The following is a 25,069-nucleotide window of genomic DNA, read 5'->3' as shown; positions in this document are numbered from 1 at the left end:
ACAGGAGAAGGCGCAACCTTGCTTGATCGATCGCTTGACCTCAAACATTCCCACTAGAAGCTGAGTTAACTTTCCACCCCAAATGCACTATTCCACATTTTGGGTGCAAAGCCCAAAACCTTCAATTGACGCAATGTATGACCACAAGACTGCATCGTATGCCTTGTCAAGAACAAGTTGAAGGAGGATACATTCTTGCTTGAAAGGAAATTCCTTATTGCAAACATTTTTGCATCTTAAATTAAAACCCAAAGTGATTAAATCTCTACTTTCCCAAGGATTTCATGTTGCCCTTCCAAATACATTTCTAATAAAACCTACTTCCAGTCTTACAAGAATGTTCTTTGCACATGCGTCCAAAAACGGATTCCACCGCTTTTATATGAAGTGTGAATGGCCACAAAAAGGAAGCAGACAGCCACAATCCGATCCTTCGATGAAAGGAAAATTACCGCCTCACTAGTGCATACAACCGATTTCCAATTTTTTTATAGATCCTTGATACCATCAAGATTATAAGCACAAGCAAGATAGCTAGGCTCTATGTATATGCATGAGTGCAAGCATTTAAAAAAATAAAGTTCTAATGGTGTCCTTTGGAGGCAGAAGGCAACCTAAATGACTAATCAAAAGCATTATTTGTTACATTCCACTCTTTGGGGGGGGGGGGGGGGGGGGGGGGGCAAGGGGGCGGGGGGAGAGAGAGAGGGAGAAATGAAATGAAATGTTATATTAACCTCTTCAAAAGGCCAAAGTGACCTATGACACCAAAAAGTTACAATATGGTGGATCTGATACAAAGTCAGAGTTACAAAATGACAAAACAAATATACTATGGAATCCTAGACTGCTAGGTGTGAACGGGGCAAAGCAACTAGCTGAGGTAGCTAAATCACAAGAGATCCAGCATCGGTCGCTGGCGGATCTCATCAATCTCCTCCATGGTCAGTAGTTTGACCGTGCGTCGTGCATGTCGAGCCAAAGTGATCCGAATCCTCTAATGCAACCTCCATCGATGTTGTGTAGTCCGCAGTCGTGGGCGTTTGGATCTCCCCAGCTCGATCGCCCGATCGATCAATGTGCCTTTGGTGTGAGGCGACGAGCTCTGTTGTGTCCAGTGTGCTCTAAAGAAGTCTGTCCAATGTCTGCTCTAAAGAAGTATGTGATGTATCTCTGAGACTGGCTAGCCTCTCCTCTCATCAGGCTCTCTCTATGTCGGCGCAGCTCGAGTAGAAACAAACCCAAGCATCTCTGATACTCGTACTGCATGACTCTGGAGAGTGGTCCAAAGCCCTCTCTAAACAAGCAGTGGAAGCGGCCTCGTATCTCGTAGTAGACGGGGTAGTGGCATGTGTAGTGCAACTCTGTCTCTGGCTCCATGCCACACAGGGGGCATGTCCTGGTCTCTGCTAGTACTCCACTGTATCTCCCAATCTCGATCCGCAACTGGTGTGAAGATGTGCGTATTTGGCCAATAGCACATCGTATCCCATGAGACAAGTGAGTGTCCATGTATCTGGCCTCGTCACAAAACCGTCCTCTATAAGCTGGAGAAGATGCTCTCTGTAGAAAGCCATCTTCGTGCCCAACTCCTATGCTGGTTGTATCCATGTCCTCCTGATGTCTAGCTGAGCCAGGTCCTGTCGGATGAGCCTGGTGATCTCGGACTGTGTAAGAGTTAGGGCGGGTGCCTCTAATGAGTAGTGGAAGGGGGGCAACCTGTCTATGCTGAACCCATGCGCTTGAAACCATGATGTCACTTCACCATACCAGCATGTTTCATCTCCCTGCATGGCTAACTGTCGAGAGGACTCAAGTGCAAGGCAGGCATATCTGTCTCGGGGAAGTTCCCACATGCGATGTATGGAGACAAATTTGGTAAGCGCCTCGACTACCAGTGGGGGGGTAGCTAGCTCTGCTCGGGTAATGGCACGTGGTACTGAAGCCTTGGCTCTAATGAGCCGCGAGATCATAGAGCCAGAGGCTTCTCCATGTCCCCCCACCCATCAGTGCGACCTGTCCTCCCGTGATGATCCAATGAAGGTCCCCATATCTCAACTCCATAGAGCAATGCAGATGCCACTAAAGTGTCAAATAGCCATAGCTTCGTCCGAGGCTCCTGAAATTGAACCTGTGAACACATCCTCTCCAATCTGCCCAATGCTGCATGGGCTCTGGTCAATCTAGTCTTTGCTGCACTCCTCAATGAAAATGTTGGCCCACTAAAAACCACTCAAAGGTAAGTGTAAGCATTTGTATACTCCACCGTCTCCTGGCCGTTTGTGACTGCGGGCGCTGACCTCCTGATCCACTGTGGGATGGTTTAATTATTAAATACCAAGACCTTGATTTTACCAAGGTTGACAGACAAATCACTTTCGTGGGCAAATCTATGCAAAGCATCCAAGTGACGTTGCATGCCCTCTGGAGAGTCGGAGATCAACACAATATCATCAGCATAGAGCAATAGTGGAATCCATGTCCCTACCAATTGTGCACCTCTGTCACCATCTCTCTAAATGTAGTCAACAACCTCATCCACATACATACCAAATAGAGTAGGAGAGAGCGCGCAACCCTGCTTCACACCAATAGTGGAGTGAACCGGTGCGGACAAACCCTTTGAGGTGCGTACATGCCCCACTACTGACCTGTACAAAGCCATGATCCCCCAAATGAGCTATGTGGATACTCCCTTCTCCTGTAATCTGCGCATCAATCTAGCTTTGGGTACTGTGTCAAATGCTTTGCAGAAGTCCACAAAGCTACAAAAGATCCATCTCCCATGTGATCTGCCCTCCTCAATGATGGCTCTGAGTGTCAAGAAATGGTCAAGAGTAGAAAAACCTCTCCTGAAACCTGCTTGCCCAGCTGCACGTATCCCTTCCCTCTCTGCCCATCTACTCAGCCGGCTACTCAAGAATGGATGCGTACAACCGTGCCAATGTGTCCAATCATGATAATGCAATAATTCCCAGGCTTCATAGGGTCTCCTGACTTGAAGATGGGTACAATCGTAGAAAGGCTCCAAGTATCAAGTAAGCCCTCACACATATCACAGTTGAACATAACTACTAGAAGCTCTGCTAGAGAGAGAGAGAGAGAGAGAGAGAGAGAGAGAGAGAGTGTGTTTGTGCACGCGCGCACATGTTGAGCACCTTACACAGATGTTACCACATGAAACTCACCTTTTAAATGCGGCTGTACAAAGGATACAAAGTTCAGGAGGGCCTGCATAATAACACGATACGTGTGACCGACAATGCCAAGCCCAGACTTATAGAATGCCGGGCAAAATCACAACACCTTGAATCGATACAATGCACGTGACCAACAATGTCGAGCACAGGCTTGTGACATGATAGGGAATATCAGGCTAGTTTACAACAATACATAACATACTTGAATTAGGAAACTTGAAATTTACTCCAATTTAAGCTAGCCGCTTTTGGTTAGCCCTTTCCACCAAAAGCACCACAGCTGTGACAATGCTTGCATAGACAGCATTCGGGATCCTCTGCACAAACTTGCCAACGCGAGGCAAACCCTCTGTTGCCCGTTTGGTAGCAAATGCCAATGCAGGTGCTGCTACCACAAATATGAGAATATTCCGGCCAACTTTTTTTGCTACTTTCGATGTAAACTTGGGAATAAATGCTGCAAATTCTTCCCTGTCTAAGGCGTCGTCCTTGTTAGTGTCAAAAGTCTGCAAGTAAAAGCGAAGGTTAGTTTTGTTGAAGGGGGTGAAAACTTACAGAACTATACATCCACAACATAAAGCACAAACATAGGGCCACACGGACAAAAATATTGTCAAGGAGAATGTCCGGAAATCAACATGTGATGCAGCCATGCCACCATAGACACACAGAGATGTATCAATTTGTCTAACAGAAAGCAGACCAAGTGGATTTAGATAAAAGAATTTAGAACACTATTCACTTCGGAAGCACAAACTTACCAAATTCAGCAAACTCTGTAGATTTACGAGAGCCGTATGTGGACACACTAGCATTTATGACCGTAAACCATTTATTGCCTATATCTCAACATGAGCAGAACATACTTTCAAATGACACATTACAACAGGCAACATTACAGACTTTGCTAAAACGTCACTATTGATTCACTAACCTTTAGCATTTCTTGAACTTCCTCCCGTGTTGGGGGATCATAATGAGGACCCGGAAAATGCTTGTTTATGTCACTGTAACATGAAATAGCAAGATAAATTCGTCAAGCAGATACTTAAGCTTCACTGACACCATATAAGAGCCTGCATGAAGATCATTCTAACAGCCAAAAACCCCGAAACACAACAAATTGGCATAGTTACAAGGAAACTCTATCGGATCCAAAACTCCCTTTTCAAAGTCCCCCATTTCCCATTTCCATATTGCCGTTTCTTGAGGAAGTTCAATTGCATACGAATTGTACCTATAAAAAGCCATTTCTAAATCATTCCAGGGAAAAGAGTGAGCCGTTTCAACTTTCCGTATGTGATGGCCTTGCCGGTCTCATTCCTGTTCCCCCTTGGTGACTATGATAAATGGTCTGTACCTGAGCTTTAAACGCTAGTGCACAGCTAAAACTATACGCATCCACTTCTGCGAACACTTCAGAAAACCCTTCAAAAGTATAAAATATGTGGCTAACAAAATTGTGCAAGATCACAAAAATTTTGGCTGGGTGGAAACAATTCATCTGTAAATCAAAAGAAGCTCCAGCCCCAAAAAACAGCTTACTTATAAACAAGAAGAACAGCAGTGTAGAGCTCTTGGAATGTCAACTCATCCTTTCCACTGTGACCAGAAAAGTAATTGAAAACACGATCTACAATGGGCCTGATCGGTCTATTTGAGCTATCTTTTGCTGCAAACAACAGATACTGGCAAAACGTGAGCAGAAATGCCATACACCAGCTTTCGAGCCAAATATTTTCACAGAATTTTCATGGGCGTTTTAAAAAAACTTCATTCTAAATATGGAAGAACACGTGCAAAGTCTTAGTGAAGATGGAAGAGCAAGTGTGAGACAGACTTCAAAACTTGGAGGTCTCTCTATAGTGTGTGTGTGGTGTGTGTGTTGTGTGTGTATGTGAGACAGACTTCAAAACTTGGAAGCTCTCTCTATAGTGTGTGTTGTGTGTGTGTGTGTGTGTGTGTGTGTGTGTGTGTGTGTGTGTGTGTGTGTGTGTGGGTGTGTGTGTGTGCACGCGTGCGCGCACCTACATGGATGGAAGTACATACTCTCCAGAGAGGAACGATGCTAACATATGAACTACAAGCAAATTATGGCATGCAACAGCATAATGATATTCAAACACGTACTGCTGAGATTCACGTGGTCATGCAACCCAATCATCACTGGAAACTAAGCAACGGTCTCAAAGAGATCTCTCTCTCTCTCTCTCTCTCTCTCTCTCTCTCTCTCTCTCTCTCTCTCTCTCTCTCTGTGTGTGTGTGTGTGTGTGTGGGGCGCGCGTGTCATGCGGTGCATCTGGCAAATATGCAGAGCAAAAATAGATTAGGGTTTAGCAGAGAGATCTTACGGTGAATGATACCCATGTCGTCGGAGTCCTCGACTGCTCAGTGCTGTGAGCGCAATGCATAAGCTCCGAAATGAGACTTTTAAGGTTTGAACTTTGAAATTGTAATGCTCAATGGCCCACTAAAAATCTATATCTAGGGTAAGTGTCCCACCTTAAGGACACTAAGAAGGGGATGCCGAATTGAAGTCTTCAAACGTGTGAGAATGGAGACCTGAAGGCATAGCCAGGGTCGCTAGGGTCTGCTCTGTATTACGTGCTTGGGACTGCACTTAATTTTTTGTTTTTCTGGCAAATTTGAAGGATTTTTGCAACCCTTTGTTAAAAAATTGAGGGGATTGAGGGTGAATGGGAGGACCCATAGGACCCGCACACGTGGACATGCGAGTTCCGAAATTTGTGGAGTTGGTGTCCTTTGCATGGACTGTCACACTCCTCAGCTGAACGAAAGTTGCCGAGTGATAGGACATGACACTCCCATCTCATGCGCCATCTCTCTCTCAATCTGTGTGCGCCTAGGCCATTGCCATCGCCCATCCTACAGTGAGCTACCTCTTCCTGTTCCATAGCCTTGTTTGTCTTTCAAGGAAGCAGCTACCCTTTCGTTCATCAGTGCCAGTCTCCTGTGAACTATTTCTGAAGGCTCTCATCTCCCTCATCTATGCTTTTGTATCTTATGGGAGAGCGCCCAAGTGTGTGTAAACCGAGTTCGACCGCCGAATTCGATCCATTCTACCAAATTCAAGCTTGAGCAGTGATTTTATTGCTGGTAAGCATCTTGTGGCCATCGTTTCTCTGCTTATATTCATGCTACTTCTACATCGGTTATTTGGAACTGAATGACTTTACAGGGGATGTTATAGTTTATGGTCTATGCTACTCATGACAGGGCTGATGCTTTGTACTATTGTGATGACTGGCATGAGCAGGATTTTTTCATGATGCGTTTCAGAATTATATTTGCAGGGTTTTGTGGAGAGACTGAAGAAGACCACACTGAAATGCTGAGTTTGATCGAGACAATGGGCTATGATATGGCCTTCATAAACCTGCCCTCACTCAAGATCTGCATTTTCCAATTGATTACCCACGTGTATATGATGGTAATGCTCTGGTTTGCTACGCCCTCACACCGTTCATGTCATGTTGAAGGTTTCTGTGTCATGCTGATGGTTTTGATGTCAAGGTTCTACATGTTTTAGGCTTGCAGATGTTTCATTTCACTACCAAGGTCGTGCATAAAGTCAAGGTATAGAAGCAAGCATGTCCCTTACACATTTTCATCCTCAATTCCATTTAAGCCAGGTGAGATTATTCTCACTAAGTAGTCGTGAAAGCTTGCTCTGATGATTGTCGCCAATTCTTGTTTTTGCTGCTCTGAAATTTGACCAAAGGTTGAAATGCCTATTACATTGTTTTGGTTGCTTTGGAATTTGAACAAAAGCTGACACAATGACTAGTTACTAATGGGTAAGAGAAATCTATGAATTAGGAGAGACCATCGATGTTAGCAACACCTATTACAAAATATATGGACTTTTGATTGTAACATGGGCAACCCAAATTTACTCACGAAGCAAAATGGTGGATATGGAGAGAGATAAAGAAAGAAAGAGCCGCTAGCGGTCCAAAGGGAGAGAGAGGAGATTGTGGGTGTGGTGCTGCATGGCGCATGCGGGAGAGCAAGAGCTGATCGAGGTGTAATGCACATTAATGGTCACCCAAAGTCATAAATCGCAGGGATTGTGCTTGTATGACAGCTGCTTCACTAACGCGAGAGTAGGGCTTGTGGATCTTAAATAAATGAATATAAGAAGGATGATGATGGTGGTGGATTTGAGTTTGTTTGCCTCTAGTGTGTGGACGGCCCCAAGAGCAAATAGAGACGTGTCTTTCACAAATAGTTAAAAACCCCACAGGTTTGCTTCTTCATGTCTATATGAACATATTATTATAGAACAAGAGTGCCAAGAAGATCCATCCTTGCCCAGTGAAGGGCAGCAAAATGTCCTCGACAAGGTGATTGTGGGTAGTGAAGACCGCACACAAGTAGCATGTGGCTCCAAGTATATTGAGATCATTCGATTTGAAGAGACTCTATATGGATTATCTTGCCACTTAGCCATCGTGAGTGAAGCCACTGCATAATTAGCTCAAGGCATTAGATTTACTTATTTTTTTCATTCACTTTTTGGTGCCCACCCACTGCCTCTCTCCTTCTCTATCTTCCTCTTCATCGCATGAGCAGTTTGCTTCATCTATCACTCTCTCTCTCTCTCTCTCTCTCTCTCTCTCTCTCTCTCTCTCTCATGAAATCTATACAGCTCATTACAGGGAACCATAATGACACAATCTGCACCACGTTGTGAGTGATATCTCACATAGAATCTTCACAAGTTTAGGGCTTATTGTGTATAGTGAAAGAAGGAAGAATTTTGTAAGACATGTACACTCGACTGCGAACCAAATTTTAGTTATGCTTTGAGATACTACCCACACAACATATAAGGGCATATGGAACCTCCACATAATGAGATCTTTAAAGGCCTAAATTATAACCATAGCGTATGCAAAATGCTAGGTATTTATCATTGGGATGTATTTCCAGTAGCCTTAAATATTTTTTACATCGTTAAGATGCATCAGGCCTAACTATTCCAACAATGATGATCATATGAGAACTCTGACTATATACAATTGTAGCTATTAAGACCTAAAGTGACTGGTAACCCGATTACAAGAATGCAGACCCAACTATGTAAGCAGCTATCTACTATAAATGAGAAAATTACTCTCTCATCACTATTTGCACATTAAGCCATTAACTCAATGATGTAGGGTTATACCCATTAGCAGTGATGTGATGGAGTTAGATTTTCAAATTGATTTCTCTATTTTATCCTTAATGTTCCATCATATGGTATAATGGTAGTGCAATTTTTGTTACATATTACTTGATATAGTTTCATTTATTTTCTTTTGTGTATGACATCCATGCTATTGTTTCTAATACTCCTCTGTAGATGATTAAGGTAAACCATGATGAATATAAGGTCATATACTTGGAATGAAATGTTTTTCAAATTTGATTTTGAAAATAGTTTAAACAAAAGCCCCATGATTAGTTTCGTTTTTGGAACTACTATTTGACCTTTGTATTATTATCACACAACATTAATCTCTATTGACTCCCATCCCTACATTGTAAACAACTCTCATTACAAACTTTTTAAATGTTAATACATTTATTTAGTGTGTGCTTCAATAAGTTTTACAATTGATAAGAAGTCATTTTAACTGCTTTGTCTTTGAGAATCACTATTGTAGATAAAGCTACGTGCAAGGGGTTTCACGTTATAGAACCTCCAGGTATAAATTTTTACATAAACCCTTGGTCACATTACCCAGCACACTAGTTCAAACATTGTATATTGTTATGGCAAGGATCTTATGGGTTGAACCAAATTGGAATGACAACATTTCTACACATGTTAGAGCTTCTACGCTTGAAGAGGGTAGGACTCTCTGCTCCACACCTTGTTATGGAAACTTACGGTTATTGACACGTGTATTAGAGTGTCTACGCCTCGTGAGGCAGGACTCTCCACTTTGCAATATTGTTATGAAAATTTATGAATGTCGATACATGTGTACTAGAGTGCCTACGCTTGGTAAGGCACTCTGTGGTTATCTTATATGTGGAACTGGCCCACCACATTGGTATGGATTGCTATGAAAGGATATGATGAATTGGTATAGAAAGATGAAAGGGTGACAGATGGTGGTCTATTTGAAACAACATTTCTGACCAATGTTGCACTATGCACCTATGCACATTTACTTCATGCACTCCCATCACACAATCCACATGTTCCACATTTTTGCACTTTTAAATTGCTTCCTACTAATCATTGCTACTCTTTTGGTTTTAGTAACTCATTGTGATATGCATGCATGTACCCAATGTCTTGTACCTCACACTGGACCCCACCACTTATGTACCTCATAGCTGAGGACAATTGCTTTTCGAACCCCAAAGTATGTTATGGATAAGGGATATGTACATTTATTACTCAAGTGCTCATTACGAGCTATGGCCATTTATGTTAATCCGGCCAATGTGTATTTATTTTTGAGTATTGAAGAATCTATAAATAAGTACGCGCAAGAGGAAAATTATCACTCTTGCATCGAGGGAGATTGTACCCAGTGCTTGTGTGTTTCTTCTCTCCTCTCCTCTCTTCTCTCTCACCGTGTCGGTGTAGCACTGTGCTCTAGGAGGTGCACGTGCACATGCTCGCTCTCTCTCTCGCTCTTTGTCTCTTTCAGATTGTGCATAGCTTTGATTATTTGGTGTACGATATGCCAGGTATGCAGATATGTTATTTTATGCCATGTAGAATGTTGTTTTTAGCATTTTGTAGGGCATTCCGTGCTCCCGTTAGTAGCACCCAACCTTGGTGCTGCAGTCAAAGCCCTGATACCACTTGTTGCAAATCCATGCACACACACACACACACACACACAGGAGAAGACATGAAAGTTGTGTGTGGAGCTCTTGTATCACAACAAAGTAGCTCCTTAATCTTTTGGAGAAGTCAATCTATGATGAATAGTTACTCATGTATACATTTGATAAGTTGCACCAGGCAGCTAGTGGGCACATGATCTTTAGACCCAGCAAAGGGTCAATGCAATTGAACTAGCAAATGAGTTAGGCACTGCTTCCAAAACTTCAAGTCTTTAGAACATTGTGCCAAGGGTGATAAAAAATAGGCTTATGCTCAAACTAGATCATTGAGCTAATTAGATGTGTTGCTCATGCTTATATAGGTGAGTCTAGCTCTACTCTCCTAGATTGGTAGAGTGGTGTAGAGCTTTACACATGCACACTTGTGCAATGTGAGATGTGTGAAAAAAAACTTCCTAATACCTTCTATAAGTAGTGGTAGCTTGTGAAGCAATGGTCATAGTCGTCGATAGTTACACTAACTCCTAGTCAAAACCTTCACTTATTTTTCTTGTACAAGATGTTGTTCATAACTTATGCATTTAGGTTTTCCCGATCTTGGACATGCATCACACACACTTTTATGTTCCACCCATGCACTCACCTTCCAACAATGATGACAATAACCAATCATCAAAAATCATTCTTGATTTGCATTTGCATGTGCCTACCTCTTTAAACACTGTCTCCCAACTTCGTAGATATCTTATACCTATATGTACTTCTATTTGCATTTCTAAGCTAGTACATATAAACCAATGATGCGATTATACCAAAGGAACTTTTTCCCATTGGATTTTTTCCTATAGTATCTAGGTACTAAGGCCCTAGCTTAGAATAAAATAACACTCTACGGTTTTAAGAAAGCCTCTTCAATTAGTCCTTTCAAGAACTTACTTCAATATATGTGCTTCATCTTGACGGTCCTGTTTATATCAAACTTCAACACAATTACCAACAAGCTCAACAAGCGAGAATGAATTCCATGGGGAAAATTGAAGTGGTAAATTCGAAAGGCACCTTGTACCATACTTGGTAAGAAATGTTTGAATTTGGGAGACCATAAAGCAAGGATGCATCACAATAGTTGCAAATCACATGTTACAATCTCATCCAACAATCTTGGACACTAGTCCTTGAGATCTTTTCACACTTAATTGTGACGAATTCTTCTAAGCTCCACACTAATTTTCATCATCATACTTACAATGGCTCCACTTAGAGTACTAAATATTGCTCATACAATTGGACAATTATTTTGTAGCAACAATTTTTGGCATTTCCAAATTGTAAACAGAAAGACATTACAAGTCCATGCATGAATTTTTTTTTGGAATTAGAATTGGCCAAAAATAAGTGTTTAACTCATATTTAACTCCATGTCAAGTTGCAATTCATGAGTTATGCTAGGGTGTGAAAGTAAAGCCATACTACACTAGATTAGTTGCTTTCTTCTTTTCATTCCTTTCATCAAACAAATGCTCTTGTGTAACCAAATTGTGAATTTTTTTCTCATCGAGAATATTCTTTGCCAACACTCTATAATCTGTTAGAATAACAACATTGGCAACAAGCTTCATCCACCTCACTGTATGAGTCTTTATCCTTCTAAAAGTCCTCTTTCAGTGCTAGCCTCATAGAATCACTTACTTTGTGAGATGTTGTCGTGCCTTAACGAGCTTGATATGACTTTCCATGTCATAATAATCAATATCTAATTCTCCTAAATGATTTTCTCATGTTAAACTGATCATTTAATATGGGGAAGTGCCAGGGGAGAAAAAGCTAGAATATTGGTTAAGCTAGCAGACCGGCCACATTAGGGATCCAAAGGAGGGAAAATAGGGATCCAAAGGGGGGGCCATCTGCAAAAGAGCCATGTGCAAGAATGGGCTAAAAAGACCCTAAGGTTCAGCCCATTAAGACTTCCAAAATGCTAAGGTTCCAAAATTCAAAGGTTGTGTCCAAAGGTCAACCTTAAGGGAATTGGATGCTTTGTGTGTGACCAAAAAAGTCTTTGCATATCCCTACATAGGAGGGGGAGAGCCTAGCATGTAGAGGATGAGAGAGAAAGCCACACACACACACACACACACAAGCCCCCTTTACACAAAGGGAATGAGGGACACATGTCAGCTCCCTAGGCCAGATGCCCACAAGGTGTACCCAATTCCTATTGGATGGCCTTGGAGATGGACCAATGAGAATTAGGCTAGAGTAAATCTAGTTTAATTAATTTAACAACACTTAATAAAAGAACCAATGAGAATTAAGTCCTCTAGAAGACTATTGGACAGTCTCCCAAGGGGTCCAATGAGCATTTAGCAGCCCAATGGCTTGCCTGATTCCTATTGGCCAGGAGGCAAAGGGGTCCAATGAGAGTTTAATTGAATTATTAATTTACCTAAAGCTCTCACAAAAGGGGAAAGGGGGACACATGTCAGAAGGCTATCACTTATGCTGCTTAATAGTCATTGGCTTGACTTGGGGAGGGCCAATGAGGGTTGAGCAAGAGCAAATAGCAAGAGGGCTCGCCCAAGAGAGAGAGGGGGCTGATTTTTGCAAGGCATTATCACACACACACTCTCACACAGTCTATGTGAGAAGAAAAGAAGACTATCTCTTCCCAAGCTTTAATGGAGAGCTCATCACCTACTCCAAGCTTGTGAGATAGAAGCCTACATCGACACACTCTTGGCATGTGGATGCAAATCCAACCAAGATCCAAGCTTCAATGCATGCTCATCTCCTCTACCATGCTAATTACTAAGCTAAGTTATGCTAATATGAGTGATTATGTGAGGAGATGTACATCTTTCTCGTAAGACACTCCTTCTTCCTCTCAATCTACTCTCATACCCTGCTAGCTCTCACCATCTTCAAAGGTGTGTGAGGTCTTGGGTCTGAGACCGGGGACAATTGATGTTGTGTTTGCTAAGTGTTTTGCTTAGTGCATGAAGCTTTTATCGTCATTGCACTAGCTAGTCTTGAAGGAACACAAAGAATTGTATTGTACAATGTCTCTCTTGATGGGAGAAACCATAATACAAAGCCTTTTGGAGGGGGGACCGGCTCCATGCAAATCCGGTCCTCAACTGTTGTCAATAGCTTAATTTCTCTCTCTCTTTTGAAAGTATTGTTCATGCTATCTAACTAGGTGTTATGCTTTTTGTTGCTCTCTCCACCCAAGCACTCTTGTAATTCTCATTAGGAATCTATTCTAATGAAATGTCCACTATGTTCATGCTAATTTCCGCTACACATAATTTTTTAGTCCATTAAATGTTACATTGGTATCAGAGCACAAGGTTTCTCTTTTCTTGCTCAAGAAGGGAGGTCCTCATGCTAGCTATAAATGGTTGGTATTATTAATTGCCTATGAGTAAGTAGAATAGGGATTTTTCAGCCTTGCAGTGCGCCTGCCTTCGTGCAGTTAACGGGGCATCACCGTCGAGAGCTATGGTCTTAATAGTGGAGTCCTACGGGGCTTGCCTACGACTTAACCACTATTGAGCTATTAGAAGCTTGACAGGAGCCGGTGCTGTTTTGGTGTTGAAAGACCCTCTCTTCTATTCCTTGCAATTAATGGTATTCGAGCCGCGGGTACAGTAGCTTGAGTGCTTTTTTTAAAGGGGTAAAGAGGAGTAGCAACTAGGGCTTGAAGTGCCAAAGTACACCTAAAAAGTTTACACCTAAAAGTTGTTAGAATGGATGACAATAGTAAAGAGAGTGAAATTAATGTTGATAACTTTGATTTTGCTAATGAGCAAGCTACTAATGATGCTCTGATGCTTGTTAACTATCTTGTTTCTAGGCTTCAACAAGCCATGGGCAATCCATCTCTCCAAAGTGAAGTGCAACGGCAGCTCCGTGCTCACGAAATTCTCCAAGCTCATCACCATGACGAGAGAACACCTAGGAAGCCTCCTTGTGAGACTCCCAAAAGAGGTCTCTCTGATTTGGGAAGAAGAAGAGAATCCATACGAAGGGCTCAAGAATTTACTTATTGATGATGCATCTCCTTCCCAAAGGAGAACTCAAGAGCCTCTACCGAAGGAACGAGAAAGAAGTGAGTCTCCCGCCACCTCGGTGGAGATGGCTCCACGAAGACGGCAGTCTAAACGCTCTCCATCACCACCAAAGCGGAGAAGACCATCACACTCTTCTCCACACCATAATTCAAAGAGGGATGATAAAAAGCAAGAGAAGAAAAAGGCGAGAAAGAGGACACCCTCTTCTCCATCTTCTTCATCCTCTTTCTCTTATGAAAGTGATGGTGAAGACAACGAAGATCAAGACAAGAAAAAGGCGAGAAAGAGGTCACCCTCTTCTCCACCTTCTTCAAATTCTTCACCTTCTGAAGAAAGTGATGGTGCAACCTTTGAACCATCAAAAAGAAGAGGCCATAGGATATCCTATACCGCATGGAAGAGGTCGTCCAAGTTGAAGAAATTCAAAGAGGGAGGGAAGAGCATCTCTTTCCTTACCTATGATGGTACCTTTGGTGCTACGGACAAAGTCTTGGCCTTTATCCAGCAATTTGATACGGCGTTTGGAGATGAGGGCTTCACAGAATCCTCTAAGCTACACCATGTAGCTATGCACTTTCAAAAGTCCGCCAGGCAATGGTGGTCTAGCCTACGAGCCAACGGTGAAGCTCCACGAACATGGAAAAAGTTTAAGAGCCTCCATTATGAAGCAATTTTTGGCCACCGATGCCAAAGACAAAGTACTCACCGAATGGCGAAGCTTAAAGCTCTCTCCCTATGAATCCATCCACAAATATGTAGACAAGTTTTGGGACTTACAACTCAAAGCCACTGTCTTCAAAAAGTTGGATTTTGGAGCGCAAAAGCAACAATTTTGTGCGGGCTTAACCGAAGAAATGGCGGAGTATGTCAACTCCCAAAGGCCACGTACCATATCGGCGGTAATACACCATACTATGGTGGCCTCTCGAATCAATTTCCAAACGGGGGCTAAAAGAAATAATAAGCCCACGAAAAACAAGGGTTCCAACGAGCATAAGGGGAAGGACAATGTCCAAAAGTCTCCTAAGGGCAACTCCAACAAAGCTAAAGAGAAGGGAGTTTACAAAGGTAAGAACAAACTCTCTCCTGAAGAGCTTGAGCGTTATCGTAAGGATAACCGGTGTTTCAAGTGCGGCGAGCAAGGGCATGCGTACCGCGCTTGTCTCCAAAAGAACAACCGCCAAGATCCTCCTAGAGCTTCCTTGGTTGAAATCCAAGAGGAGGAGACTCACCAAACTCACCACAAAGGATCTCCTCTATGCCATGCTTGGGGAAAGGTAAGAGAACATGATGCTTTTATTCTCTTTGACCCTGGTTCTACTCACAATTTTATATCTATAGAGTTGGCCACCAAGCTAGGCATACAAGCCTACGAGATGGGAGATGTCCTACCCGCAGACAGTGCTTTCAAGGAGCAAGAAGCTTCAGTCACTCCCTTAATCGGGAAATTGAGGCTTCATGTTCAAAGCTATGTGGACAAAGAGGACTTCTTTATCTCTCCTCTCAAGCATGAGGATGTAATCCTAGGGGCACCATGGTTTGACCGCCTGGCTGCCAATGTTAAATTTCCTGAAAGGAGAATCTCCTTTAAGTTCAGGGAAAAAGACATGTATATAGATGCTAAGGAAATGGGTAACACTATCCCCATTGTACATACACCAGCTTTCAACAAGTCAATAAAGAGCTCTATTTCCGTGTACATGATTTTTGTTAAAGATTCTCAAAATGAACCTAATGCTTTAGCAAAAGAAAATAAAAGCAACCAAAAGGAATTAGAGTTATCCAATTTTCTCAAGGGGTTTCAAGATGTTTTTATTGACAACATCCCTTCTGAGCTACCTCCTAAACGAGGTAATGATGACCATGCAACTGAACTTCTTCCAGGAAGTTCACCGCCTAACAAACCTCCTTATAGAGTTTCTCAAGCTCAACAAGAGGAGATTATGCGTCAAGTGCATGAGTTAAAGGGCATGGTTAGGCCTGGCTCATCTCCATTTTGTTCACCTGTGCTATTAGTGTAAAAGAAAGACGGCACATATCGTATGTGTGTCGACTATAGAGCACTAAATAGGATCACTATCAAGAATAGGTTTCCCGTTCCACGGGTAGAAGACCTATTTGATAAGCTACAAGGATCGACCTACTTCAGTAGGATTGACCTAAAAAGTGGCTATCATCAAATAAGGATAGTTGATCAAGACATTGTAAAGACCACATTTCACACCACATTTGGTCTTTATGAATACATTGTCATGCCTTTTGGCTTGACCAATGCACCAGCCACATTCAACCGCTTGATGGAGAAGCTGTTCAGGCCTCATCGAACCTTCACTGAAGTGTTCTTTGATGATATTATCATCTACTCTAATTCATTAGACGAACACAAGCAACATCTCCAGGTAATATTTCAAGTTTTGAGAGAGAATAAACTTTATGTTAATCGAAAGAAAAGTGAATTTTTCTTGCAAGAGATTCAGTATTTAGGTCACATTATCTCTCAAGATGGCATCCAAATGGATCCATCAAAGTTAGAGGTAATAAAAGGATGGCCTAAACCAAGGAATCTTAATGAACTAAGAAGCTTTATAGGTATGTGTGTATACTATAGACGCTTCATAGAAAAGTTCTCACAAATTGCGGGACCATTACATGACCTAACAAAGAAAAGCGTTAGGTATACATGGTCTGCTAAGGAGAACAATGCTTTCGAAAAGCTTAAAGAAAAGCTTATCTCTCAACCTGTGCTTACACTACCGGATCTCTCAAAACCATTTGAGGTCCAATGTGATGCTTGTGGTGATTGCCTTGGAGCTGTTTTGCTCCAAGAAGGGCACGCCATAGGCTATGAGAGTCGAAGGCTCGACCCTGTTGAGCAAGCTCTAGGCATATATGATAAGGAACTCCTTGCAGTTCTACATGCCTTAGACTCATGTAAGCACTATTTATTGGGGACTCCTTTCATTCTGCGAACGGATCACCAAAGTCTTAAGTACTTCATGACGTAGACCAAGCTCTCCGACAAACAAATGAGGTGGGAAAATTTCCTTTCGCAATTTCATTTTCATATTGCTCACATTGCTGGCAAGCATAATCAAGTAACTGATGCACTCTCAAGACGGTCGAGAGTGAATGCGGTTTCCATAGCAACTCACAATGATCTATATTCAATGATAGATGAGTATGCTATTGATCCCGATTTTAGAGATGTGATTTCAGCCCTTGCATTAGGGAAGAAAGAAGAACCATTTACTTTACAAGATGGTTATCTTCTCTATGGCAATAGACTATGTGTTACTAACTCACTACGTGAGAAAGTAATGTATGAATCTCATGCTCCACCTTATGCGGGGCATAGAGGGATTCAGTCTACCTTAAAGGGAATTGAAACATATTTCTATTGGCCTACCATGAAAGTGAACATACAAGAGTATGTTTCTAAATGTGTGGTATGCCAAAAGACAAAATTTGATAGAGGGAAGCAACTTGGATTGCTTCAGCCCTTGCCAATCCCTAATTCACCATGGGAGAGCATATCCATGGATTTTATCTTTGGATTGCCTAAGTCTATCCATGGGAATACGGGAATATGGACGATAGTAGACAGGTTCAGTAAACAAGCTCATTTTATACCTGTCAAAAAGACTATCAAAGCCCATCAAATGGCAACCCTCTTCATTTCACAAATTTTCAAGTACCATGGCTTGCCAATGTCTATAGTGTCGGATAGAGATCCTAGAATGACAAGTAATTTCTGGAAGGGTCTCTTTGAGAATTTAGGGACAAGGCTAAACTTCTCTTCGGCCTATCATCCACAAACGGATGGCCAAAGTGAAATAGCTAACCTAACCATTCTCGATCTACTAAAAGCCTATGTAACGGAAGTAGATCAAAGATCCCAATGGGAGAAGTACTTATCCTTAGTGGAGTGTGCTTACAATAACATTGTACATACTTCCACGGGAAAAGCACCTTTTGAGGTAATTGAGGGGAGATCAAAAAGTCCCTTGCTACTTAAGGTACATGGGAAGATCTTCGCTGCAGATGAGTATAGCCGAGACCTACAAGAATCTTTCCAAAAGATTAAGGATGCTATCTCTATCTCACAGAAAAGGCAAAAGGCTGCTGCTGACAAGCACAGAAGAGCCCAAGCCTTTAAAGAAAATGATTGGGTCTTATTAAAGTTTCCCAAGGCTCGATTAAGGCACACGATGGGCAAAAATCCTACGGGACACCAAAAGTACTATGCTAAGCTAGCAAAAAAGTACTATGGTCCCTTCCAGATTCTTAGGCCAATCAATGAGATGGCCTATCAACTCAAGTTGCCCAATCATTGGCTCATACACAATGCTTTCCATGTGAGCCTATTAAAGCCTTACAAAGGAGAGCCACCTCAAGAACCAACTATTGAAGACCCACCGGAGATCGAGGACCAAAAGGAGGTGCTGCAGCCCGAGTCCATTCTCCGACATGAAGACAAGGTATTAAGAGGCGGTAAGACTATCCGACGACATCTTATTAAGTTTAAGAATTATCCTTTTGAAGATGCTAGATGGATGCAAGGCATACAATTAAAGGATAACCTAAACCTTGTCAATGCTTACAATGCTTCCCAAGAGTAAGCAAATGTACAAAATGTTAAAAATGAACAAAGTTTTTGTCTTATAAGACTCTCTTTTTCTTTATTGTGCACAAAAATGAAGTAGTATGCATGCTTAGATCAAGTTTGCGGAGACGGCGTCTCCCAAACACCAAGTAGAGCTTGTCACTCTACTATGGAAGACTGATAGGACTAATGTGCAGACATGCTTGCGACAGCCTCAGGCTCTCAAGTGCCAAATGGACTAGTCATCCATTGTGGAATGATGTCGTAGGGTAACATAAGGATCCTCTACTCGCTAAGAAAAGGACTCATGAATATGCTTTATTTTCTCTACACCATAGTCAAGGACGACTATGATTTCAAGAGAGAGGTAATGTCATAATAATCAATATCTAATTCTCCTAAATGATTTTCTCATGTTAAACTGATCATTTAATATGGGGAAGTGCCAGGGGAGAAAAAGCTAGAATATTGGTTAAGCTAGCAGACCCGCCACAATAGGGATCCAAAGGAGGGAAAATAGGGATCCAAAGGGGGGGCCATCTGCAAAAGAGCCATGTGCAAGAATGGGCTAAAAAGACCCTAAGGTTCAGCCCATTAAGACTTCCAAAATGCTAAGGTTCCAAAATTCAAAGGTTGTGTCCAAAGGTCAACCTTAAGGGAATTGGATGCTTTGTGTGTGACCAAAAAAGTCTTTGCATATCCCTACATAGGAGGGGGAGAGCCTAGCATGTAGGGGATGAGAGAGAAAGCCACACACACACACACACACAAGCCCCCTTTACACAAAGGGAATGAGGGACACATGTCAGCTCCCTAGGCCAGATGCCCACAAGGTGTACCCAATTCCTATTGGATGGCCTTGGAGGTGGACCAATGAGAATTAGGCTAGAGTAAATCTAGTTTAATTAATTTAACAACACTTAATAAAAAAACCAATGAGAATTAAGTCCTCTAGAAGACTATTGGAGAGTCTCCCAAGGGGTCCAATGAGCATTTAGCAGCCCAATGGCTTGCCGGATTCCTATTGGTCAGGAGGCAAAGGGGTCCAATGAGAGTTTAATTGAATTATTAATTTACCTAAAGCTCTCACAAAAGGGGAAGGGGGACACATGTCAGAAGGCTATCACTTATGCTGCTTAATAGTCATTGGCTTGACTTGGGGAGGGCCAATGAGGGTTGAGCAAGAGCAAATAGCAAGAGGGCTCGCCTAAGAGAGAGAGGGGGCTGATTTTTGCAAGGCATTATGACACACACACTCTCACACAGTCTATGTGAGAAGAAAAGAAGACTATCTCTTCCCAAGCTTTAATGGAGAGCTCATCACCTACTCCAAGCTTGTGAGATAGAAGCCTACGTCGACACACTCTTGGCATGTGGATGCAAATCCAACCAAGAGCCAAGCTTCAATGCATGCTCATCTCCTCTACCATGCTAATTACTAAGCTAAGCTATGCTAATATGAGTGATTATGTGAGGAGATGTACATCTTTCTCGTAAGATACTCCTTCTTCCTCTCAATCTACTCTCATACCCTACTAGCTCTCACCATCTTTGAAGGTGTGTGAGGTCTTGGGTCTGAGACCGGGGACAATTGATGTTGTGTTTGCTAAGTGTTTTGCTTAGTGCATGAAGCTTTTATCTTCATTGCACTAGCTAGTCTTGAAGGAACACAAAGAATTGTATTGTACAATGTCTCTCTTGATGCGAGAAACCATAATACAAAGCCTTTTGGAGGGGGGACCGGCTCCATGCAAATCCGGTTCTCAACTGTTGTCAATCGCTTAATTTCTCTCTCTCTTTTGAAAGTATTGTTCATGCTATCTAACTAGGTGTTATGCTTTTTGTTGCTCTCTCCACCCAAGCACTCTTGTAATTCTCATTAGGAATCTATTCTAATGAAATGCCCACTATGTTCATGCTAATTTCCGTTACACATAAGTTTTTAGGCCATTAAATGTTACATTCCATGTTGTTGATTTAAGAGTTTTCATTGTGACAAGCATCAACAAGAGATGCTATGATGCTCTTGAAGAGTTCCAAGGATTGTAGTTTACAATTTTGCAATTAAGGTGATTAGTAGCTCTTGGGCCTTTGGAAATTAGCAATTAAAAACCTTAGGCAGAAAACACTCTTCATAGAGATAGAGATGTGTAATCACTTTATGATTATCCACTCTACACTTTTGCAATTAAGGTGATTAGTAGCTCTTGGGCCTTTGGAAATTAGCAATTAAAAACCTTAGGCAGAAAACACTCTTCATAGAGATAGAGATGTGTAATCACTTTATGATTATCCACTCTCATGCAAGGGTGTGGCTATGGAGTCCTTGAGCTTCTTCATGCTCATGTGATGTAACCTCATATGGCACTTGATCGAACTTCACTCCGGCTCTTTTGTGTTTTGTCTGTCTCTCTCTCTCTCTCTCTCTCTCTCTCTCTCTCTCTCTCTCACACACACACACACACACACACACACACACACCCACACCCACACACCCACACACACGAACGCGGGCGTACACACACTTTTTTTTTTTGTAAATCATTTATTATTGCTTTACAAATGGGAAACCCCAATGCGAGGAAAACCCACCAAAACACTCATGACACTACAACTTTATTTGCTACACAAGGGTAAAGCTTCAGAGAAAAGCAGAACTCGAGAGTTAAAAACATTGTCCAAAAAGCTCCAGATGAGATGTGTCCAAATCATTTAGTTTGCAAGAGTCATATATAGACTGTTGCAATGAGCGGCGAAAGAAGACAAGATGTCACAGTGTTCCGCATGAGTGAATGCCACATTCGTGCTCATCCAAATTGATCAAAATGCCAAGATTCTCACCCAATGCATAAACGTAGAGTATCCTGCAATGGATGTCGAAAGGCGCCCAAATATCCAACTTTTTTTGCCAAATACTATCGATGGGAACCTAGTTAGTAGCTGGCTTGAAAGCTTTATCAAGAAGTCTCTGGTTTCCACACAGTGCCACAAAAGGTGGGGAATCTACTAACATAATATGGCGGAAGGGGGAGCCCTTTACACATGTGTCGCAATCTGTGACCTAAAGGCTAAAGTTCAAAACTAAAAAAAGCCCCTTTGCATGTAAGAGAGGGGGAGAGAGAGAGGCCGCCTTCGGCGGCCGGCCGTACTAGTAGTTTTGATGGGAGAAGAACATCTCAAGCAACAAGATGACGTGATACCTCTCTCAGATAAAATTTTGCCTGCATGCAAAATTTCAACAAGGCATCTGCATAAAAACAAACGTTGCTTAAGGGGCAGCTTATTCTTTCAAAGCTTTTGAAGTGTGGATTTCCATCATTTTCAGAGATTTATTAACTCTCCAAAGCGCATTTCCATGAACATGTATCCAAGGAGAAGGTAAAATAGCACGATATACTTTTCTGGATGTCATTTTTACCAAGGAAAATGAATGACATCGAGGAGAGGTATTGCGCAATTGCCAATCTCCAAGCATATAAGAAATATTCAAAGATGGACTTGGTTCAAATGGGATTAGCAAGTTGTGTATCTTGCGCCAAATATCCCGCCGATGATGCATACCAACAGAAAGAGTCCAGCATGAAGCAATGAACGACAAAACATGACATGTGTCATCAATCACATCTTGTATGCATTTGACTCCCATTTTCATCAAATTATGCACACACAAACACTCACCCACTTCTCTCTATGCATTTCTTTTTCCATCTTTCATCCGTTCCTTCTTGAGGACTCCTTTTCCTATTCTCCGTACAGGATCGTGCTGCCCCTTGAATATATTCTAGCGAACGCACCACCCCTAACCAATTTTCTTTTGCTGAGAAAGCTTGCTGCACACTTCTGCTTGCATTTTCATTTGCCGAAAGCTTACGTTGCAATGGCACGCTCCTCTTGTTCTCGTTGAAGAGTTGAAGGCACAAGAAGACGTTGAAGCATACGCATTGTTCCTTCTAAATGCAGAAAGCCATCAGTTGCTCTGTGCTCTCTCACTGCTTTCTCTCCTTTTGGCTGCATCAATGGTCCCGTACACCGAGCATTTGTTCCCAACCATGTCTGCACATCTGCCATTAGCATTGCAAGGAAGATGATCGAAGACCCCTCCAACCTCTCGCCTTACGCAGACATAAGCTGGGAAAAGTAAGTATCCCCCGCATCTTCTCATCCTAGTTCTGATGAAAAGCTCATTGAAATGCATGTGCCCCGTATCTCACAGAGGCAGAGAGAGAGAGAGAGAGAGAGAGAGAGAGAGAGAGAGAGAGAGAGATTCTTTACTAAACGATTGTCGTTTTTGGTATTCTGAGGTCTAAAATGCAAGACATTGGATATTTTTCTTGCAGAATTGACAAGGTGAAATTTCACACGTATGGAGCTGGTTTGTTTACACTCCTCTCAACAGCTCTCTATCCCATATCCGTTGTGAAAACAAGAGTTCAAGTTGGGAGAAGGAATGCTGTGCATACAAGCTCTTTAAGAATTTTCAAAAGCATATTGAAGGATGATGGTGTCAAGGGTCTTTATAGAGGCTTTACAACAACTGCGACTGGTGCAATCCCTGGCAGGGCCATGTTCTTGGCTACATTGGAGATTTCAAAGGAATCTACCAGCAAGTTGCTCTCAGATGTGAATCTGCCAGATGCCACAAAAACAGCCGTGGCTAACGGGGTTGCAGGACTTGTTTCATCTCTCATCTCAGAACTGTATTATGTTCCCCTTGATGTGGTATGCCTTGTTGCACTTCTCAGAAGGCATGCGCCTATCTGCTGAAAAGAGCTAACTGGATTGTGCTTTGCAGGTGACTCAGAGGCTGATGGTGCAAGGCCTTCCCGGTGTTGCAAAGTATAATGGTGGTATACATGCTTTCCGGAAAATTTTGCACACAGATGGTGTTTGTGGCCTCTATCGTGGTTTTGGTATGTCGGTTGCTACATACTGCCCTTCGACGACTGTTTGGTGGGGAGCATATGGAGCCAGCCAACACGCTATCTGGAAGTAAATGATTTCATCATTCTAATATGAGTGCGTGAGTCTAGCCTAAGGTTGCATTTAGATGGCTGTGCCAGATTTAGTGTAAAGCGTTCAGACTTTTGTAAGTGAATTGTACATGCTGTCAGCCGATTAGCGTTTACACTGTTGTAAGTGAATTGTACATGCTGGTGGACTGATTTTCTCTATTTAGCATGCGTATCTTCTAATGCCACGCACCATGAAATCTGGGAAGACACATCACATGCACACTCTGTTGTCTCTTGGCTAGCTGTCTCAATACACTGTACAACTGCAAAACATGTTCTTAAAACTCCCATTCTTTAAATGATACAAAAATTGCTGCTGTGGACAAACAGACATCCAAAAGAATTGCATCTTGCTTATCTGGTTCAAGCAAGTTTATGAAGTCCTCCAATAAGGCAATGCAAATGCAATTCACCAATCGAGAGTTCTTCCCACAATTGAATATGAATTGGCTGGTGACCCCCTGTGTGTCGAGGAGATCTTGAATTAGCTACCTTCTCAGAATTAATTTTGGTCAATGCTTCTATTGCACGAAGTGCATGTTTTCGGGACAGCCTTGAGGGATGCGCTAGTGTTGAAGTTTAAACTTGCATAGAATAGATATTATGATGGCAAGATTATGATCTTAAGTGTCTGATACGTGAATGTAAGACTTCAGATCTATTGACCATTGTGCAAGAGTTTTGGTATATAAGAGTTGTTATCGACACAGGAGGCCAAGGTCTTCCCTTGAGGGATATGCCTGGGGCATTTATCTTCTTGCTAGCATGAAGTACAGATCCTTGGAAGGACTGTTGTTTAGATTCTTTAGAGTTAAAATCTGCCTCAAACCTTTTTTTTCTTGAGCACAGCATCATGTCATATTCAGTTTTAAATTAAAGAAGGTGTGTGGACAGGATCATTGTGAAGGTGCTGTGACATGCACAAGAGCACTCCACTATTGGGACATAGTGAGAATAGCTGTGTTTACATAGTCACATGGAATGGGAACGGATAAAATTCAAATGGACGTTGTGGATTATGAGTGCCTAAGGGTTGTGCCACTACATAAGTATTATATTCCTGGACATCAGGATGGGCATCTACATTATTTCAGGTTAGAGTGCATTGTGAACCAGGCCCTTAGGTTGGGGTGGTTATAATAGGAACTTGGGCTCATTTGTGAACCACCTTGTCTCACCCTCCCATGAGCAATTTCAAGGTGGGTGGCTCTACCATTCCCATCAACGGTCGTGTTAGCATTCCCTCACCGTCTCGTCCTGCTGGAAACTTATATGCAGCTTCTGTACCTGGGACTTAATATATGGGGCTAGTTTTAGGCCTTAAGGACATTGGAAATGTGGCAGAAGAAGTGAAAGAATTCTTGA

At 42.2% G+C, this 25,069-nt stretch overlaps 2 protein-coding genes across 3 annotated transcripts in view; one reads left to right on the top strand and one right to left on the bottom strand.

Annotated features, from left to right (window-relative positions):
• Positions 1 to 3,170: 3,170 nt before the first annotated feature.
• LOC147432554 (uncharacterized) lies at positions 3,171 to 5,709 on the bottom strand. The gene is made up of 4 exons (XM_086492437.1): positions 5,552 to 5,709; positions 4,746 to 4,872; positions 4,135 to 4,207; positions 3,171 to 3,706 (listed from the first exon to the last, which is right to left on the bottom strand). The coding sequence occupies exons 1-4, from the start codon at positions 5,565 to 5,567 to the stop codon at positions 3,434 to 3,436; spliced, it is 489 nt and encodes a 162-aa protein (XP_086348563.1). The 5' UTR covers positions 5,568 to 5,709; the 3' UTR covers positions 3,171 to 3,433.
• Positions 5,710 to 22,448: 16,739 nt separating this feature from the next.
• LOC147432553 (uncharacterized) overlaps positions 22,449 to 25,069 on the top strand; it is a 50,403-nt gene continuing 47,782 nt past the window's right edge. Inside the window, exons 1-3 of one of the 2 annotated variants that reach the window (XR_015185561.1) lie at positions 22,449 to 22,829; positions 23,030 to 23,411; positions 23,485 to 23,681. Coding sequence is in view for 1 of the 2 variants with exons in the window: in XM_086492436.1 (XP_086348562.1) it covers positions 22,777 to 22,829; positions 23,030 to 23,411; positions 23,485 to 23,681 (632 nt within the window). In the remaining variant the exon portion in view is untranslated. The remainder of the gene's footprint in view (positions 22,830 to 23,029; positions 23,412 to 23,484; positions 23,682 to 25,069) is intronic. The other variant, XM_086492436.1, reaches the window with a different exon arrangement.

Source organism: Adiantum capillus-veneris, chromosome 20, assembly GCF_014529385.1.
Source record: "Adiantum capillus-veneris isolate H3 chromosome 20, ASM1452938v2, whole genome shotgun sequence".
Taxonomy (NCBI): domain Eukaryota; kingdom Viridiplantae; phylum Streptophyta; class Polypodiopsida; order Polypodiales; family Pteridaceae; genus Adiantum; species Adiantum capillus-veneris.
The sequence above is the reverse complement of the archived record's forward strand: the minus strand, read 5'-3'. Positions and strand labels throughout refer to the sequence as shown.

Excerpts from the sequence above, each read along its gene's own strand:
- LOC147432554 (XM_086492437.1), bottom strand. Across the intron at positions 4,208-4,745 it reads GCTGTTCTTCTTGTTTATAA|TGACATAAACAAGCATTTTC; the intron begins GTAAGCTGTTTT and ends TTCATGTTACAG. Across the intron at positions 3,707-4,134 it reads AAGTTCAAGAAATGCTAAAG|ACTTTTGACACTAACAAGGA; the intron begins GTTAGTGAATCA and ends TTTTACTTGCAG.